The following is a 19,141-nucleotide window of genomic DNA, read 5'->3' on the forward strand; positions in this document are numbered from 1 at the left end:
CTGCTGCATCACCCTGTAGCGAGGGCAGGTGGGAGCCCAGGTGGATCCCCCCAGGATCCTCATGGTGACACCTCCAGGGTGACCCCAGCCCCTGGCAGCTCTGAGGTGGCAGGCCCCATGGTGAGCCCCAAAATCAGAGTCCCACAGCAGCCCCTGGGGTGTCCCGCTGCAGAGTGCTGGGGTGCCCACCCCACTGCAGCCCCTGGGGTGACCCCCACACCCCATTGCTGCAACAGACCAGGGTGACCCCCCTGCCTCATATTCCTGACCCCTCCCCAAACTCCGGCACCCGCCCAAAACCCCAAGAGCTCCCAAAACCTTTGGAACCTCCTGATATTTCTGAGCTCTCACAAAAAAAAAACAACTGGTACCTCCCTAAAATTCTGATGCTCCTCAACACCATGGGGCACTCCAAATCCTGAGGTGTCCCAAACCTGCCCCCACAGGAGCAGAAGGAGCAGCTGGCGGAGTTGGGGGCGCAGCTGGGGGGTCTGTCCCGCCGCGCCAGGACCATCGTGCAGCTGAAGCCACGCAGCCCCTCGACACCCCTGCAGGGCCGCCCCCCCATCCAGGCCGTCTGCGACTACAAGCAAATGGAGGTGCGGGGGGACGTGAGGGTTGGTTCCCCTGGGGTGGATGTGGGGAGACATGGTGGGTCCAGCACCCCACTCTGATGCTGCCCCAGCCCCGTGGGGGGGACACAGGAGGACGCCCCCCCCCGGTGTGACACCACCCTGGGGGACAAGGGGACACATGGGGGACCTCCCACCCTTCTCTGATGCTGCTCCAGCCCCATGAGGGGACACAAGGGGGGGACGCAAAGGGGCCCCCCCACCCAGACTGAGACCACACCAGGCCCATAGGGGAACATGGGGGGGACACTGGGGAATGAGGGGGAGGCACAGGTGGACACAAGGGCCCGCACCCCACCCTGACCCCCTGCCCCGCAGGTGACGGTGCACAAGAACGACACCTGCGCCCTGGTGAACCACGCGCAGCCGCAGCAGTGGCGGGTGCTGAGCGCCGCTGGCGGCGAGGCCGTCGTCCCCTCGGTCTGCTTCCTCCTGCCACCCCCCAACAAGGAGGCTCTGGACGCCGTGCACAGGTGGGGACAGCGCCCCTGCACCCCACCCGGGCTCCCCTGTGTCCTCCCCACCTCTAACTCGACGTCCCCACAGGCTGGAGACCGCCCACCAGCAGCTGCTGGGGCTGTGGCAGCGGCTGCACCAGGACCTGCGCAGCCTCCGCGCCTGGCAGTACCTGACCCGGGACATCCAGCAGATCCACTCCTGGACGCACGTCACGGTGAGTTCCTGGGGGACCCGGAGTGGCGCAGGGGTCCCAGGGGTCGCAGCAGGGGCTGACACGGCTGTGACCCCCCCCCCTCCCCTCCCAGTTCCGCACGCTGCCGGCCGAGGAGGTGCGTCAGGTCCTGTCCAGCCTGGAGAGGCACTACCAGGAGTTCCTGAGGGACAGCCAGGACTCCCAGAGCTTCCAGCCCGACGACCGGCTGCAGGTGGAGCGCGACTACAACGCCTGCACTCACAAATACGAGCTGCTGCTGCGTAGCCAGGAGAAAGGTGGGTGTCCCCCTCTCCGTCCCCTCTGAAGGGTGGGGGTCCCCGGGGTTGTCCCCAGGTCCTTGGGGTGACCTGCAGGTCCTTGTGGTGTCCCTGGGGTATCGCCATGGTGATGAGCTGTCCCAGTCTTCCCCCTCCTCACATTGGCTCATGGGGTGTACCCAGGGTGCTGAGCCATCCCTGCATCCCCCCTTCCCATCATGGGTCCCCGTGTTGTCCCCACAGTCTGAGCCATCCCCGTGTCCCCTTTCTCTGCTGTGGGTCCCCAGGGTGTCCCCAGGGTGCTGATCCATCCCCGTGTCCCCTCTCCCTGCTCTGGGTCCCCGTGGTGCTGAGCCATCCCCATATCCCCTCTCCCTGCTGTGGGTCCCCAGGGTGCTGAGCCATCCCTGTGTCCCCTCCCCTTACTGTGGGTCCCCATGGTGCTGAGCCATCCCTGTGTCCCCTCTCCCTGCTGTGGGTCCCCAGGGTGTCCCAAGGGTGCTGATCCATCCCTGTGTCCCCTCTCCCTGCTGTGAGTCCCCAGGGTGTCCCCAGGGTGCTGAGCCATCCCTGTGTCCCTTCTCCTTACTGTGGGTCCCAAGGGTGCTGATCCATCCCCGTGTCCCCTCTCCCTGCTGTGAGTCCCCAGGGTGTCCCCAGGGTGCTGATCCATCCCCGTGTCCCCTCTCCCTGCTGTGAGTCCCCAGGGTGTCCCCAGGGTGCTGAGCCATCCCCGTGTCCCCTCTCCCTGCTGTGGGTCCCATGGGGCTGATCCATCCCCGTGTCCCCTCTCCCTGCTGTGGGTCCCCAGGGTGTCCCAAGGGTGCTGATCCATCCCCGTGTCCCCTCCCCTTACTGTGGGTCCCCATGGTGCTGAGCCATCCCTGTGTCCCCTCTCCCTGCTGTGGGTCCCCAGGGTGTCCCAAGGGTGCTGATCCATCCCTGTGTCCCCTCTCCCTGCTGTGAGTCCCCAGGGTGTCCCCAGGGTGCTGAGCCATCCCTGTGTCCCTTCTCCTTACTGTGGGTCCCAAGGGTGCTGATCCATCCCCGTGTCCCCTCTCCCTGCTGTGAGTCCCCAGGGTGTCCCCAGGGTGCTGAGCCATCCCCGTGTCCCCTCTCCCTGCTGTGAGTCCCCAGGGTATCCCCGTGGTGCCGAGCCGTCGCGGTGTCACCGCGGGTCCCCGCGGCGTCCCCGTGGTGTCCCAGGGCACTGAGCCGCCCCTCTGTCCCCGCAGGAGAGCAGGACGAGTCTCTGTGCAAGAGCTACATCTCGCAGCTGAAGGACATCCGGCTGCAGCTGGAGAGCTGCGAGAGCCGCACCGTGCACCGCCTGCGCCTGCCCCTCAAGGCCGACCCGCTGCGCGAGTGCGCCCAGCGCCAGGCTGAGCAGCAGGTGTGTGACACACGTGAGAGCCCCGGGGAGCTGGCCCAGTGGATCCCCCCCAGGATCCTCAGGGTGACACCTCCAGGGTGACACCTCCAGCCCCATGGCAAGCCCAGGCTGACCCCAGCCCTGTGACACGCGTGTGACACGTGTAGTGCGCACAGGCGGCCAGCTCAGCGCCAGGATGGGCCTGGGGGAATGGTTTGGGTTGGAAAAGCAGTCAAAGCCCATTGAGTCCACCAAGGGCACCCCTGATCATGTCCCCAAGTGATCCACACGGCTGTAAAATCTCCCCAGGGGTGGCACTCCATCCTAGGGCAGCTGTGCCAGGGCTGCACAGCCCTTTACAGGAGAAATTTCCCCAATATCCCACCTAAACCTCTGCTGTCCACCTGCACCGACGGGCTGCAGAGCCTTCCCCTGCTCTGCTCCTCCCGGGCTCCAAGAGAGGGGGAACATTCTGTCGGGGGCTGGCCTGCAGCCAGCAAGGACTGAGGGACTCCTTCCCTGCAGCAAACACACCTGGAGCTGGAGGGCATCCAGAAGAACCTGGCCAAAGTCAGCGAGAAGACGGAGCAGGTGCTGGCGCAGCCGGAGCAGGCGGGCTCGGCGCCTGTCCTGCGCTCCGAGCTGGAGGTCACCCTGCGGAAGATGGAGCAGGTGTACAGCCTCTCCAGCATCTACCTGGAGAAGTGAGTGAGCCCTGGCACCCTCACCCCTGGGCTGGAAAGGAGCCTGGGCAGCTGGGAGGCTGTGGGGAGTCTGGGGAGAGCCAGCATGCCTTTCCCTTTCTTTTCCTTCCCTCTTCTCTTCTTCTTTTTGTTTCTCTTTCCCTTTTTTTTTCCTTTTCCCTTTTCCTTTTTTCCCTTTTCCCCCCCCTTTTTTTTACTTTTTCCTTTTTCCCTTTTTCCCTTTTATTCCTTTCCCTTTTATTCCTTTCCCATTTTTTCTTTTCCCCCTTTTTCCTTTTCCCCTCTTTTCCTTTTTCCCATTTTTCTTTTTTTCCTTTTCCCCTTTTTTCCTTCTCCCTTTTATTCCCTTTTTTCCTCTTTCCCTTTTTACTTTTTTTCCTTTTCCCCTTTTTTCCTTTTCCCCTTTTTTCCCCTTCCCCTTTTCTCCTTTTTTTCCTTTCCCCCTTTTTTTCCCCTTTTTTTTCTTTTCCCCTTTTTTCCTTCTCTCTTTTTTCCCTTTTTTCCTTTTTCCCTTTTTCCTTTTTTCCTTTTCCCCTTTTTTCCTTTTCCCCCTTTTTCCCTTTCCCCTTTTCTCCTTTTTTCCCTTTCCCCCTTTTTTCCCCTTTTATTCCTTTTCCCCTTTTTTCCTTTTCCCCTTTTTTTATTTTTCCTTTTTTTCCCTTTCCTTTTTCCCTTTTTCCCCCCCTTTTCCTTTTTCTCTTTTCCCTTTTCCCCCTTTTCCCCTTTTTTGCCCTTTTTTCCCTTTCCCCTTTTTTCCTTTTCCCCTTTTTCCCCCTTCTTTTCCCTTCCCCGTTTTTCCCCCTTTTATTCCTTTTCCCCATTTTTCCTTTTCCCCATTTTTCCTTTTCCCCTTTTCCCCCCTTCTTTTCCCTTTTATTCCTTTTCCCTTTTTTTCCTTTCCCCCTATTTTCCTTTCCCCTTTTTTTCCTTTTCCCCCATTTTTTCCTTTTCCCCCTTTTTTCCCTTTCCCTTCCCTCTTGGTCCTGCCGTGCTGCTCTTGCTGAGCTGCCCGCTCCCATCCCGCTCCTGCTCCCACCCCGCTCCCGGCTGATCCCGTCCCTGTGCCGCAGGCTGAAGACCATCGGGCTGGTGATCCGGAGCACGCAGGGCGCCGAGGAGCTGCTCCGCAAGTACGAGGAGCAGCTGAAGGACGTGCAGGCGGTGCCCGCTGACCTGGCTGAGCTGGAGGCCAGCAAGGCTGAGCTTAAGGTACCAGGGGCTCTGGGGTGCCAAGGGGGGGGCGGCTGGGGACACCGTGGCCGGCTCTGACCGGTGCCCATCTGCCACAGCGGCTGCGGGCACAGGCCGAGAGCCACCAGCCCTTCTTCAGCACGCTGGAGACCGACCTCGGCAAGGCCAAGGACGTCAACGAGCGGATGGTCCGCGGCCACAGCGAGCGGGACGTGGACCTGGAGCGGTACCGGGAGCGGGTGCAGCAGCTGCTGGAGCGCTGGCAGGCCGTGCTGGGCCAGGCTGACCTGCGCCAGCGCGAGCTGGACCAGCTGGGCCGCCAGCTGGGCTACTACCGGCAGAGCTGCGACGCGCTGCGCCAGTGGATCCGCGATGCGCGGCAGCGCCAGGAGGCCATCCAGGCCGTGCCCATCACCGACAGCCAGGCCGTGCGCGAGCAGCTGCTGCAGGAGAAGGTAGGGCTGGCCGTGGGGCAAGGGGGGGCTCCTGGGCGTCCCCAGCAGGGTGAGGGGTGTGCCAGGCTATCCCCAGTGGGGCAAGGGGGAGCTCCAGGGCATCCCCAGCAGGGTGAGGGGTGTGCCTGGCCATCCCCAGTGGGGCAAGGGGTGATCCTGGGCATTCTCATCAGGGTGAGGGGTGCACCCAGCCATCCCCAATGGGGCAAGGGGTGCTCCTGGGCATCCCCAGCAGGGTGAGGGGTGTGCCTGGCCATCCCCAGTGGGGCAAGGGGTGATCCTGGACATCCCCAGCAAGGTGAGGGGTGCACCCAGCCATCCCCAATGGGGCAAGGGGTGCTCCTGGGCATCCCCAGCAGGGTGAGGGGTGTGCCAGGCTATCCTCAATGGGGCAAGGGGTGCTCCTGGACATCCCCAGCAAGGTGAGGGGTGCACCCAGCCATCCCCAATGGGGCAAGGGGTGCTCCTGGGCATCCCCAGCAGGGTGAGGGGTGTGCCAGGCTATCCTCAATGGGGCAAGGGGTGCTCCTGGGCATTCCACAGCAGGGTGAGGGGTGTCCCAGGCTATCCTCAATGGGGCAAGGGGTGCTCCTGGGCATCCCCAGCAGGGGGAGGGGTGGGCCAGGCTATCCTCAATGGGGCAAGGGGTGCTCCTGGGCATTCCACAGCAGGGTGAGGGGTGTGCCAGGCCATCCCCAATGAGGCAAGGACACAGCAGGACGAGGGGTGATCTCAGCTATCCCTGGCTGTGGCGTGGCAAGGGATTAACCTGGGCATCCCCAGCAGGGTGAGGGGTGTGCCAGGCTATCCCCAGTGGGGCAAGGACACAGCAGGACGAGGGGTAATCTCAGCTATCCCTGGCTGTGGCGTGGCAAGGGATTCACCTGGCCATCCCCAGCAGAGTTCAGATCTGCCCATCTCTGTCTGTGGCAGAGTGAGGGGAGTGCCCAGCTATCTCCAGCCATGGCATGTTGAGTTTTGCTCTTGGGTGGCTGCAGCAGGAGGGGGACCATTCCTGGCCATGGCACATGGTGGGTAGGAGCTCTCAGCCATCCCCAGTGGGATGGGGGGTGCTCCTGACCATTTTTGGCTGCAGCAGGGTGAGGGGTGCTCCCGGCCATTCCCAGCCATGGCAGGGCAAGTGTTGCTCATGGCCATCCCTGGCCATGGTGGGGTGAAGTGTGATCTTGGATGGCCGTGGGGTACCTGGGCTCACCACCACGTCTCCCCAGAAACTGCTGGAGGAGTGTGAGCAGCACGGTGTGATCTTGGGTGGCCGTGGGATACCTGGGCTCACCGCCACATGTCTCCCCAGAAACTGCTGGAGGAGTGTGAGCAGCACAAGGAGAAGGTGGAGGAGTGCCAGCGCTATGCCAAGCAGTACATCGATGCCATCAAGGTGGGTCCACTGCCTGGAGGGCTGGGGAGGCAGCACGGTGTCCTGCAGGGGGTGGGCTCGCAGCACCTTGGCTGGGGGCTCGTCCCACATAGCAGAGCTTTGATCACTCTCTCCTCATCAGGACTACGAGCTGCAGCTGGTGAGCTTCAAGGCACAGGTGGAGCCGGTGGCATCGCCAGCCAAGAAGCCCAAAGTGCAGTCGGCATCTGACAGCATCATCCAGGAGGTGAGGGGGGGCTCTCTCTGCCACTGGGATGTCCTGCAGCTCCTGGGGCCTGGCTGCTCACTGAAGGGGTGGATTTGGGGCTGTGGCACGTGGTCGTGCACCCCCATGATTGCTTGGGTGCCGGCGGGCCGCGGGCAAGCTCCCTTCTCTCGTGCTGACCCACTGTCTCCACAGTACGTGGACCTGCGGACGCAGTACAGTGAGCTGACCACGCTCACCACCCAGTACATCAAGTTCATCACCGAGACACTGCGGCGGCTGGAGGACGAGGAGGTAGGGAGCGGTGCAGGGCGGCACGGCCAGCTGTGTAACCAAAAGGAACGCCGTTCACGGGGTCTCTGGCCCCATCACTAACACCAGCCCACGGCCATGACTCCAGCCCCATCACTGATGGTAGCTCACATCCATGACTCTGGCCTCCCCACTAATGCCAGCCTATGGCCGTGACTCCAGCCCCATCACTAACAGCGGCCCATGGCTGTGACTCCAGCCCTGGCCCCATCACTAACAGCGGCCCATGGCTGTGGCTGCAGACCCATGACTAATACTGGCCCATGGCCATGACTCTGGCCCTATCACTAATACTGGCCCACGGCCTCTAGCTCCTGCTCCGTGCTGGGCTCCTGGGAGCAAGGCTGCTGGCTCTGCGTAGAGTGGGTCTCCGAGCCACGCCGGCTCTGGGCACTGGGGGCTCTGGTGTGACTGGTGGTAGGAGGCACTTCCCAGATACACGTAGTGCAGTCAGCACCTGCCTGCGCATGCTGCTGTGCTGGGCGCTGGCCCGCGGGGTCTGGCGCGGGGTAACCTCTCTAACTCTTGGTTTCTGCCCTTGGAGCCGCTTTGCCAGTGCTTTTTCTTGGGGAATATTTGTGTTGGTGGGGATCTAATGGAGGGTAAAAAACCAGGATGACTCTGGCAGCCGTGCACCAGGTACTCACTCTGCGCATGCCTTCTCCCCGCGGCACCCTCCGCCTCCCCCACGGCTCACCCTCTCCTCCTCGCCCTGCTCTACGTCTGTTCTGCTCCGGGTCCAGGGGTCCGGTGTGGGGTCTGGCTCTCCTGCATGCGCTGCCTGCGCCCAGGCCCTGCGGAGCGTGTGGCTGCCTCGCTCACAGTGCATGTGGTGCGCGTGCTGCGGCACGGCCCCAAGCCCGGTGCCAGCTGCGTTGGCCCTTTGGCAGACCCTGCTCCCAGTTGCCTGGAGAGGGCTGGGAGGGGTTTGAACCAGCTGAACTGCTCTCTCCTGTTGAGACTTTCCCGGCAGGGAAGGCTCTGCTGGCACCGCCCTCGCACGGCTCCCCTCTCTTCTGCTCCCAGGCCGTCTCTCTCCTTTCCCCACGGCAGGGGCTGTCTGTGCCAGCCCCCTCGCAGGGCGAGCCAGGGTGGTGACGTGCACGTTGCTCGCATCGTCTTCATCGCTTGGGCTCCGCTCGCTCTCTGTCCCTTCTCTCTGGAACGTGGCTTCCTGCGCTGCTGTCTGGCTCCTGTTGCCTGTCTGCCTGTGCTGTTGTGTGTCCCCTGTCGCGCCACACATCTTCTGGAAGCTGGCGTCACCGGCTCATGCGGTGGCCCAGGGGCCGAAGCCATTCCACGTGCATCTGCCACCCCTCGGCTGTCTCGGCAGTGTGTGGCTGGGCCAGCATCGATTCCACGGCGCGATCGCATCCCTTGTGATTTGTCTCTCTCTCCCCTCTCTGTCCCCTGCACCCTCTTTCCCCTCCAGAAAGCCGCCGAGAAGCTGAAAGAGGAGGAGAGGAAGCGGCTGGCGGAGGTGGAGGCGCAGCTGGAGAAGCAGCGGCAGCTGGCCGAGGCCCACGCCAAAGCCAAGGCACAGGCGGAGGCGGAGGCGCGGGAGCTGCAGCTCCGCATGCAGGAGGAGGTCACCCGGCGGGAGGTGGTGGCCGTGGATGCCGAGCAGCAGAAGCAGAACATCCAGCAGGAGCTGATGCAGCTGCGGCAGAACTCGGACCACCAGATCAAGTCCAAGGTGAAGATGATCGAGGAGGCTGAATACAACCGCAAGAAAGTGGAGGAGGAGATCCGCCTCATCCGCCTGCAGCTGGAGAGCACCGAGAAGCAGCGGGAGAGCGCAGAGACAGAGCTGCAGGAGCTGCGGGCACGTGCCGAAGATGCTGAGCGGCAGAAGCGGCAGGCACAGGAGGAGGCCGAGCGCCTGCGCCGGCAGGTGAAGGAGGAGAGCCAGAAGAAGCGGGAGGCGGAGGAGGAGCTGAAGCGCAAGGTGCAGGCTGAGCGCGAAGCGGCGCGGGAGAAGCAGAAGGCAGTGGCAGACCTGGAGCAGCTGCGGCTGCAGGCGGAGGAGGCTGAGCGGCGCATGCGGCAGGCAGAGGCTGAGAAGGACCGGCAGATCCAGGTGGCCCAGGAGGTGGCCCAGCGCAGCGCTGAGGCCGAGCTGCAGAGCAAGAGGCTCTCTTTCGCCGAGAAGACAGCGCAGCTGGAGCTGTCACTGCAGCAGGAGCACGATGTGGTGGCCCAGCTGCAGGAGGAGGCTGAACGGCTGAAGAGGCAGCAGCTGGAGGCCGAGCGCTCACGGGAGGAGGCTGAGAAGGAGCTGGAGCGCTGGCGGCAAAAGGCCAACGAGGCGCTGCGCCTGCGGCTGCAGGCCGAAGAGGTGGCGCACAAGAAGTCACTGGCACAGGAGGAGGCCGAGAAGCAGAAGGAGGATGCAGAGCGCGAGGCCCGCAAGCGCGCCAAGGCAGAGGAGGTGGCCGTGCGGCAGAAGGAGCTGGCGGAGGAAGAGCTGGAAAAGCAGCGGGTGCTGGCAGAGGGCACAGCCCAGCAGAAGCTGGCGGCGGAGCAGGAGCTGATCCGGCTGAAGGCGGAGATGGAGAATGGGGAGCAGCAGCGCCTGCTCCTGGAGGAAGAGCTCTCACGGTTGAAGGGCGAGGTAAACGAGGCCATCCAGAGGAGGAAAGAGCTGGAGGAGGAGCTGGCCAAGCTGCGGGCAGAGATGGAGGTCCTGCTGGAGAGCAAGGCCAAGACAGAGGAGGAGTCGCGCTCCAGCAGCGAGAAGTCCAAGCAGCGGCTGGAGGCAGAGGCCAACAAGCTGCGGGAGCTGGCCGAGGAGGCCGCCCGCCTGCGCGCCCTCTCCGAGGAAGCCAAGCGGCAGCGGCAGCTGGCAGAGGACGAGGCCAGCCGGCAACGGGCCGAGGCCGAGCGCATCCTGAAGGAGAAGCTGGCGGCCATCAACGAGGCCTCGCGGCTGAAGGCGGAAGCAGAGATCGCGCTGAAGGAGAAGGAGGCGGAGAACGAGCGGCTGCGGCGGCTGGCGGAGGACGAGGCCTACCAGCGCAAGCTGCTGGAGGAGCAGGCGGCCCAACACAAGCAGGACATTGAGGAGAAGATTGCCCTGCTGAAGCGCTCCTCAGAGAGCGAACTGGAGAGGCAGAAGGGGCTCGTGGAGGATACGCTGCGGCAGCGGCGGCAGGTTGAGGAGGAGATCCGCGCCCTCAAGGCCAGCTTCGAGAGGGCCTCAGCTGGCAAGAGCGAGCTGGAGCGGGAGCTGAACCGCATCCGTGGGGAGGCAGAGGAGGTGCAGCGCAGCCGGGAGCAGGCGGAGCGGGAGGCTGAGCGACAGCGGGCACTGGCGCTGGAGGAGGAGGGCCGCCGGCGTGAGGCCGAAGAGAAGGTGCAGGCCATCCTGGCGGCCGAGGAGGAGGCAGGGCGGCAGCGGCGTCTGGCCCTGGAGGAGGTGGAGCGGCTGCGGGCCATGGTGGAGGAGGCACGGCGGCAGAAGGAACTAGCGGAAAAGGAGTCAGAGCGGCAGATCCAGCTGGCACGGGAGGCGGCGCAGAAGCGGATTGCAGCAGAGGAGAAGGCACACCTGGCTGCTGTGCAGCAGAAGGAGCAGGAGCTGCTGCAGACACGCCAGCAGGAGCAGAGCCTTCTGGACCGGCTGCGTGAGGAGGCTGAGCGGGCCCGGCGGGCGGCTGAGGAGGCCGAGTTTGCCCGTGGCAAGGCCGAGCAGGACGCCAGCTTGTCCCGGCAGCGCGTGGAGGAGGCTGAGCGGCTGAAGCAGCGGGCAGAGGAGGAGGCGCAGGCCAAGGCACAGGCGCAGGCAGATGCAGAGAAGCTGCGGAAGGAGGCCGAGCTGGAGGCAGCAAAACGGGCGCAGGCAGAGCAGGCGGCCCTGCGGCAGAAGCAGCTGGCCGATGCCGAGATGGAGAAGCACAAGAAGTTTGCCGAGCAGACACTGCGGCAGAAGGCGCAGGTGGAGCAGGAGCTGACCAAGGTGAAGTTGCAGCTGGATGAGACAGACCACCAGAAGGGCATCCTGGATGAGGAGCTGCAGCGGCTGAAGGAGGAGGTGACAGACGCCGTCCGGCAGAAGGCCCAAGTGGAGGAGGAACTCTTCAAGGTCCGGGTGCAGATGGAGGAGCTGGCCAAGCTGAAGAGCCGCATCGAGGAGGAGAACAAGGCACTGATCCTCAAGGACAAGGACAACACGCAGAAGTTCTTGGCGGAGGAGGCAGAGAAGATGAAGCAGGTGGCGGAGGAGGTGGCCCGCCTGAGCGTGGAGGCGCAGGAGGCCGCCCGCATGCGGCAGCTGGCTGAGGACGACCTGGCGCAGCAGCGGGCGCTGGCAGAGAAGATGTTGAAGGAGAAGATGCAGGCGGTGCAGGAGGCCACGCGGCTGCGGGCAGAGGCTGAGATGCTGCAGAAGCAGAAGGATCTGGCGCAGGAACATGCCAAGAAGCTGCAGGAGGACAAGGAGCAGATGCAGCAGCGCCTGGCTGAGGAGACCGAGGGCTTCCAGAAGACGCTGGAGGCTGAGCGCCGGCGGCAGCTGGACATCACAGCTGAGGCTGAGCGCCTCAAGCTGCAGGTGGCAGAGATGAGCATGGCCCAGGCCAAGGCTGAGGAGGAAGCCAAGCGGTTCAAAAAGCAGGCGGAGGAGATCAGTGAGAGGCTGCATGAGACTGAGCTGGCCACACAGGAGAAGATGACGATGGTGCACACCCTGGAGATCCAGCGGCACCAGAGCGATGAGGATGCAGAAAAGCTGCGGAAGGCCATCGCTGACCTGGAGAAGGAGAAGGAGAAGCTGAAACAGGAGGCAGCGCTGCTGCAGCAGAAGGCAGAGGAGGTACTGGGCTGTGGGTCCCCTTTAGTGGTGGTGGTACACAGGGAGGCTATCCCTCTTCCCAGCCAGCCCACACCATCTCTGGGCCGGTCCTCGGGACCATCACTGGGGATGGTGGGGCTGGACTCCCTGTGCAGGTCAGGGATGTGCGTAGAGGTGGAGGTGGTGGAGCAAACCCCTCAGGCAGCGTCGGAGCAGGACCCCAAACCCCTGGAGCCATGGAGGTGGGATCCCCACCGCCTGGGCTGGCTCTTCCACCCCGTGGCATGTCCTGCCGTGTTCCTCTCTGTGCCCGGCTCCCAGCCTGAGTGCTGGGGGTTCCCTTGTGTCCTTCCCCTGCTCATCCTGCCCCATGTTGTGTGTGGCTCCCTAACCCTGCCTCTGCTCCTTAGCTCTTAACTGATGCAGAGAGTGTGTGGGTGACTGTGCCTCCGTGCCACCCCTGCCGCCCGTCCCCCTGCCTCAGCCCACCCTCAGTCCCCCACTGCCCTCCTGGGTGTCTGACTGCACTGTTCTCTCTCCCACCCTAGATGCAGGTGGCCCAGCAGGCTCAGCTCCGTCAGGAGACGCAGCTCCTGCAGCAGAGCTTCCTGACGGAGAAAGATGCCCTGCTGCAGAAGGAGAAGTTCATTGAGGAGGAGAAATCGAAGCTGGAGAAGCTCTTTAAGGATGAAGTGAACAAAGCCCAGAACCTGAAGGCAGAGCAGGAGCGGCAGCAGCGGGAGATGGAGCAGGAGAAGCAGCAGTTGAAAGCTATGTTAGAGGAAGCCAAGAAGCATCAGAAGGAAGCTGAGGAAAATGTCCGGCACAAGCAGGAGGAGTTACAGCAGCTGGAGAAGCAGCGACAGCAGCAGGAGAAACTTCTGGAAGAAGAGAACAAGAAGCTGAGGGAGAGGCTCGAGCAGATGCAGGAGGAGTACAAGGCTGCCCTGTCCCAGAGACGGGAGATCATGATCCAGACAGATGACCTGCCTGGGGAGGTGGTTACGACAACGCAGCTGCTGGACATCAAGGCTGTGCCCAATGGCCGGGATGCAATGGACGGCTTAGCCCAGAATGGGGAGCCGGAGTTCGCCTTTGAGGGCATCCGGCAGAAGGTGTCAGCAGAGAAGCTGGCTGATGCAGGCATTCTGAGCAGGGAGAACTTAGACAAGTTGGCAAAGGGTGTTGTGAGTGTGGGCGAGCTCTCTCAGAGGGAGGATGTCAAGAAGTACCTGCAGGGCAAGAGCAGCATTGCCGGTTTGCTGATCAAACCCTCCAACCAGAAGATGAGCATCTACGAAGCCATGAAGAAGAAGCTGCTCAGCCCAGGCACAGCGCTGGTGCTCCTGGAGGCACAGGCTGCTTCTGGCTTCATCATTGACCCTGTGCGGAATGCAAGGCTCTCGGTGAACGAGGCGGTGCGAGAGGGAGTGATCGGGCCAGAGCTGCACAACAAGATGCTGTCGGCCGAGCGGGCTGTCACCGGCTATAAGGATCCATACACAGGTGACAAGATCTCCCTGTTCCAGGCCATGCAGAAGGATCTCATCGTCAGGGACCACGGCATCCGCCTGCTCGAGGCCCAGATCGCCACCGGCGGCATCATCGACCCTGTCAACAGCCACCGCCTGCCCGTGGAAGCTGCCTACAAGCGTGGCTACTTTGATGAGGAGATGAATCAGGTCCTGTCTGACCCCAGTGATGACACCAAGGGTTTCTTCGATCCCAACACTCAGGAGAACCTCACCTACCTGCAGCTCATGGAGCGGTGCGTGACTGACCCGGACACAGGGCTGTGCCTCCTGCCACTCACTGACCAAGCAGCCAAAGCCAGAGAGCTGGTCTACACCGACAAGGAAGCCAAGGATGTCTTCAAGAAGGCCACAGTGACAGCACCTTTTGGCAAGTTCCAAGGGAAGACGATGACCATCTGGGAGCTCATCAACTCTGAATACTTCACTGAGGACCAAAGGCGGGACCTGATCCAGCAGTACAGGACTGGCAAGATCACAGTGGAGAAGATCATCAAGATCGTCATCACGGTTGTGGAGGAAAGTGAGAAGAAGAGCCAGATGTGCTTTGAGGGCCTGCGGGGCCCCGTGCCCGCTGCCGAGCTGCTTGAGAGCAAGATCATCAACAAGGACCTCTACAACCAGCTGCACCAGGGCAAGAAGTCCATAAAGGATGTGGCAGAGATGGAGTCCGTACGGCAGTACCTGAAGGGCACGGATGCCATTGCTGGTGTCCTGGTGGAGTCTACAGGCCAGAAGCTCACCTTCTACGAGGCCCTGAAGAGAAACCTGCTGAAGCCAGAGGTTGCCCTGTCCCTGCTGGAGGCACAAGCTGCCACTGGCTACATCATTGACCCCGTGGCTAACAAGCTCTTCTCCGTGGATGAGGCAGTGAAGGCCGAGGTGGTGGGGCCAGAGTTCCACGAGAAGCTGCTGTCAGCAGAGAAGGCGGTGACTGGCTACAAGGATCCCTACACAGGTCAGACGGTTTCCCTCTACCAAGCACTCCAGAAGGGCCTCATCCCCAGCGACACTGGGCTCCGGCTGCTGGACGTCCAGCTTGCCACTGGTGGCATCATCGACCCCGTCAACAGCCACCGGCTCCCGCTTGAGGTTGCCTACAAGCGCGGCTACTTCGACCCAGAGATAAACAAGGCTCTGACTGAGTTCCAAGATGAAGCCAAGGCTTTCTACTGTCCCAACACCCAGGAACACCTCACCTATGTGCAGCTGCAGAAGAGTTGCCACCGCGACAAGCAGACTGGCCTGCGCCTGCTGCCCCTGTCTGACAAGGCAATCCAGTCACAGCAGGAGGAGATCTACACCGACAGCCAGGCCAAGGAGTGCTTTGACAAAGCAACCATAGAGGTCCCAGTGGGCAGCATGAAGGGCCAGACAATGACCATCTGGGAGCTGATCCACTCTGAATACTTCACAGAGGAGCACAGGCGGGAGCTGCTCCGACAGTACAAGACCGGCAAAGTGACCATCGAGAAGATCATCAAGATTGTGATCACCATCATCGAGGAGGCAGAAACCAAAAAGCAGGAGAAACTGACATTCAGTGGTCTGCGGGCACCAGTGCCAGCCAGCGAGCTGCTGGAGTCCTGCATCATCAGCAAAACCCAGTACGAGCAGCTGAAGGAAGGCAAGAAATCAGTGAAGGACCTCTCTGAGACAGATGCAGTCAGGAGATTCCTGCATGGCAGCGACTGCATTGCCGGTGTCTATGTAGAGGCCACCAAGGAGAAGCTGAACATCTATGAGGCCATGAAGAGGAACCTGCTGAGACCCAGCACAGCCGTGGTCCTCCTGGAGGCCCAGGCAGCCACTGGGTTCTTGATTGACCCTGTGAAGAACCGTAAACTGTACGTCAACGAGGCGGTGAAGGCTGGCATTGTCGGGCCTGAGCTGCACGAGAAGCTGCTGTCGGCTGAGAAGGCTGTCACTGGGTACAAGGATCCCTACTCGGGTGATACCATCTCCCTGTTCCAGGCCATGAAGAAAGGGCTTATTGTCAAGGAGCACGGCATCCGTCTGCTCGAGGCCCAGATCGCCACCGGTGGCATCATTGACCCCGTGCACAGCCACCGCCTGCCCGTGGAGGTGGCCTACAAGCGTGGCTACTTCGACGAGGAGATGAACCGGACCCTCTCCGACCCCACTGATGACACCAAGGGCTTCTTTGACCCCAACACTCAGGAGAACCTCACCTATGTGCAGCTGAAGGAGAGGTGCATCGAGGATCCCGAGACAGGCCTATACCTGCTGCCGCTGCGGGAGCCTGAGAAGCAAAAAGTGGTGGAAACCACTCACATGTACACAGAAGAAGAGACACGGAAGGTGTTTGAGGAGACACAGGTGGACATCCCTGTGGGCAGCCGGGCAGGCTCCTCCATGTCACTGTGGGATGTCATGCACTCAGACCTGCTGCCTGAGGAGCAGCGTAAACACCTCATGGAGGAGTTCCAGTCGGGCCGCGTGTCCAAGGAGCGCATGATCATCATTATCATCGAGATCATCGAGAAGACTGAGATCATCCGGCAGCAGAATCTAACATCCTATGACTATGTCCGGCGCCGCATCACAGCCGAGGACCTCTACGAGGCCAAGATCATCACACAGGACATCTACAACCTGCTGAAACAGGGCTCCAAAACCTTCCGGGAGCTCCTGGATGTGGAGACTGTCTGGAAGTACCTTTATGGGTCAGGCTGTGTGGCTGGCATCTACATCCCCTCCTCCAAGCAGACACTCAGTGTCTACCAGGCGCTGAAGAAGGGCCTGATCAATTCCGAAGTGGCCCGCTCCCTCCTGGAGGCCCAGGCAGCCACCGGCTTCATGATCGACCCCACGAAGAATGAAATGCTGACTGTTGATGAGGCAGTCAGGAAGGGCGTGGTGGGGCCAGAGATCCACGACCGGCTCCTGTCTGCAGAGAGAGCTGTGACCGGCTACAGGGACCCCTACAGTGAACAGAAGATTTCCCTCTTCCAGGCCATGAAGAAGGATCTCATTCCCAGCGAAGAGGCCCTCAAGCTCCTAGACGCCCAGATCGCCACCGGCGGCATAATTGACCCTCACCTGGGCTTCCACCTGCCCCTGGAGGTGGCCCTCCAGCGGGGCTTCATCAACAAGGAAACGTATGACATGCTGTCGGAGCCCAGCGAGGTGCGCAGCTACGTGGACCCCTCCACAGATGAGAAGCTCAGCTACACGCAGCTGCTGAGGCGGTGTCGGAAGGACGAGAACTCCAGGCTCCTCCTGCTCCCGCTCTGCGACACACGGAAGCTCACCTTCCGGGGCCTGCGGAAGCAGATCACTGTGGAGGAGCTGGTCCTCTCACAGGTGATGGACGAAGCCACAGCCCAGCGCCTCCAGGAGGGTCTCACCTCTGTCGAGGAGGTCTCTAAGAACCTGAAGAAGTTCCTGGAGGGCACCAGCTGCATCGCTGGCGTCTTTGTGGACTCCACAAAGGAGCGTCTGTCCATCTACCAGGCCATGAAGAAGGGGATCATCCGGCCTGGCACTGCCTTCGAGCTCTTGGAGGCACAGGCAGCCACGGGCTACGTGATTGATCCCATCAAGGGGCTGAAACTGACAGTGGAGGAAGCTGTGCGCATGGGCATTGTGGGCCCCGAGTTCAAGGACAAGCTGCTCTCTGCCGAGCGGGCCGTCACCGGCTACCGGGACCCCTACACCGGAAAGCTCATCTCCCTCTTCCAGGCGATGAAGAAGGGTCTGATCCTGAAGGACCACGGCATCCGCTTGCTGGAGGCACAGATCGCCACGGGAGGCATCATTGACCCTGAGGAGAGCCACCGCCTGCCTGTGGAGGTGGCCTACAAGAGGGGCCTCTTTGACGAGGAGATGAACGAGATCCTGCTGGACCCTAGTGACGACACCAAGGGCTTCTTCGACCCCAACACAGAGGAGAACCTCACCTACCTGCAGCTCATGGAGCGGTGCATCACAGACCCAGAGACCGGCCTCTGCCTCCTGCCTCTGAAGGAGAAAAAGCGGGAGAGGAAGACCTCCTCCAAGTCCTCCGTCCGCAAGCGCCGCGTGGTGATCGTTGACCCGGAGACCGGCAAGGAGATGTCCGTCTACGAAGCCTATCGCAAGGGCCTCATTGACCACCAGACTTACCTGGAGCTGTCAGAGCAGGAGTGCGAGTGGGAGGAGATCACCACCTCCTCCTCCGATGGCGTGGTGAAGTCAATGATCATCGACAGGCGCTCGGGGCGCCAGTATGACATCGATGATGCCATTGGCAAGGGTCTGATTGACCAGTCAGCCCTGGACCAGTACCGCTCAGGCACCCTCTCCATCACTGAGTTTGCTGACATGCTCTCTGGCAACATGGGTGGCTTCCGGTCGCGGTCATCCTCAGTTGGATCCTCCTCCTCCTACACTGTCAGCCCAGCCCTGTCACGGACTCAGATCTCCATGTGGACTGACCCAACCGAAGAGACTGGGCCAGTGGCAGGCATCCTGGACACGGACACCCTGGAAAAGGTGTCCATCACGGAGGCGATGCGCCGCAACCTGGTGGACAACATCACAGGGCAGCGGCTGCTGGAAGCCCAGGCCTGCACCGGAGGCATCATCGACCCCAACACTGGTGACAAATGCACCGTCGCTGATGCGGTCACCAAGGGCCTGGTTGACAAGATCATGGTGGACCGCATCAACCTGGCACAGAAGGCCTTCTACGGCTTTGAGGACCCGCGGACCAAGACAAAGATGTCGGCGGCGCAGGCCCTGAAGAAGGGCTGGCTGTACTATGAGGCCGGGCAGCGGTTCCTGGAGGTGCAGTACTTGACAGGGGGCCTGATCGAGCCTGATGCCCCAGGCCGTGTCTCCCTGGATGAGGCGCTGCAGAAGGGCACCATCGACGCACGGACTGCCCAGAAGCTGCGGGATGTCAACACCTATTCCAAGTACCTCACCTGCCCCAAGACCAAGCTCAAGATCTCCTACAAGGATGCCATGGACCGGAGCATGATCGAGGATGGGACCGGCCTGCGGCTGCTGGAGGCCTCCTCCCAGTCCAGCAAGGGCTACTACAGTCCCTACAACATCAGCAGCGCCGGCTCCACCTCCGGATCGCGCTCGGGCTCTCGCACCGGCTCCCGCTCAGGCTCCCGGCGCGGCAGTTTCGACGCCACTGGCTCCGGCTTCTCCATGACCTTCTCTTCCTCCTCCTACTCCTCCTCGAGTTTTGGGCGCAGATACACGGGGAGTACCCAGGGCACCATGGAGGAGGCTGCCCTTGCCCTCGCCCTGGCCACATCCAGAAGCTGCGGGTGGGAGGCGAGCAGGGAGTGCCCCGGGGTGTCTGGGCCCCTGCTCCACGTGGCCTAAGACGTGCCAGCCCCCCGAGGCACCGCCTCACCCGCTCCGCATGTGGCAACGCTGCTGGCTAATCACTAGTATTTTTTTTAATTTTGAACCTCCACTTTTCTCCCAAAGCAGTGCCTCAAGTTTAACCAAAAAGACAAGACTAATAAATTAATATATGCGAATGTGCTGACAGTGTTTGTATATTAAGAGACAAGAGAGAATATACACTACCCTCCCCACCCTGTGCCCCAGGAGCCGGACACCGTTCCTGCTCCTGGCTGTGCCAATCCCG

At 61.9% G+C, this 19,141-nt stretch overlaps 1 protein-coding gene across 1 annotated transcript in view; it reads left to right on the forward strand.

Moving 5' to 3' along the window:
* The window catches only part of PLEC (plectin), a 97,580-nt gene that overhangs the window by 36,757 nt on the left and 41,682 nt on the right, over positions 1-19,141 (forward strand). The window contains exons 20-32 of the mRNA XM_041406107.1: positions 447-599; positions 951-1,105; positions 1,179-1,305; positions 1,397-1,580; positions 2,798-2,955; positions 3,460-3,638; positions 4,709-4,847; positions 4,928-5,284; positions 6,600-6,683; positions 6,805-6,909; positions 7,084-7,182; positions 8,633-12,013; positions 12,541-18,864. Coding sequence (XP_041262041.1) covers positions 447-599; positions 951-1,105; positions 1,179-1,305; positions 1,397-1,580; positions 2,798-2,955; positions 3,460-3,638; positions 4,709-4,847; positions 4,928-5,284; positions 6,600-6,683; positions 6,805-6,909; positions 7,084-7,182; positions 8,633-12,013; positions 12,541-18,864 — 11,445 coding nt within the window. The remainder of the gene's footprint in view (positions 1-446; positions 600-950; positions 1,106-1,178; positions 1,306-1,396; positions 1,581-2,797; positions 2,956-3,459; positions 3,639-4,708; positions 4,848-4,927; positions 5,285-6,599; positions 6,684-6,804; positions 6,910-7,083; positions 7,183-8,632; positions 12,014-12,540; positions 18,865-19,141) is intronic.

This window comes from Onychostruthus taczanowskii, unplaced genomic scaffold (assembly GCF_017590055.1).
Source record: "Onychostruthus taczanowskii isolate IOZ18803 unplaced genomic scaffold, ASM1759005v1 scaffold240, whole genome shotgun sequence".
Lineage (NCBI taxonomy): Eukaryota > Metazoa > Chordata > Aves > Passeriformes > Passeridae > Onychostruthus > Onychostruthus taczanowskii.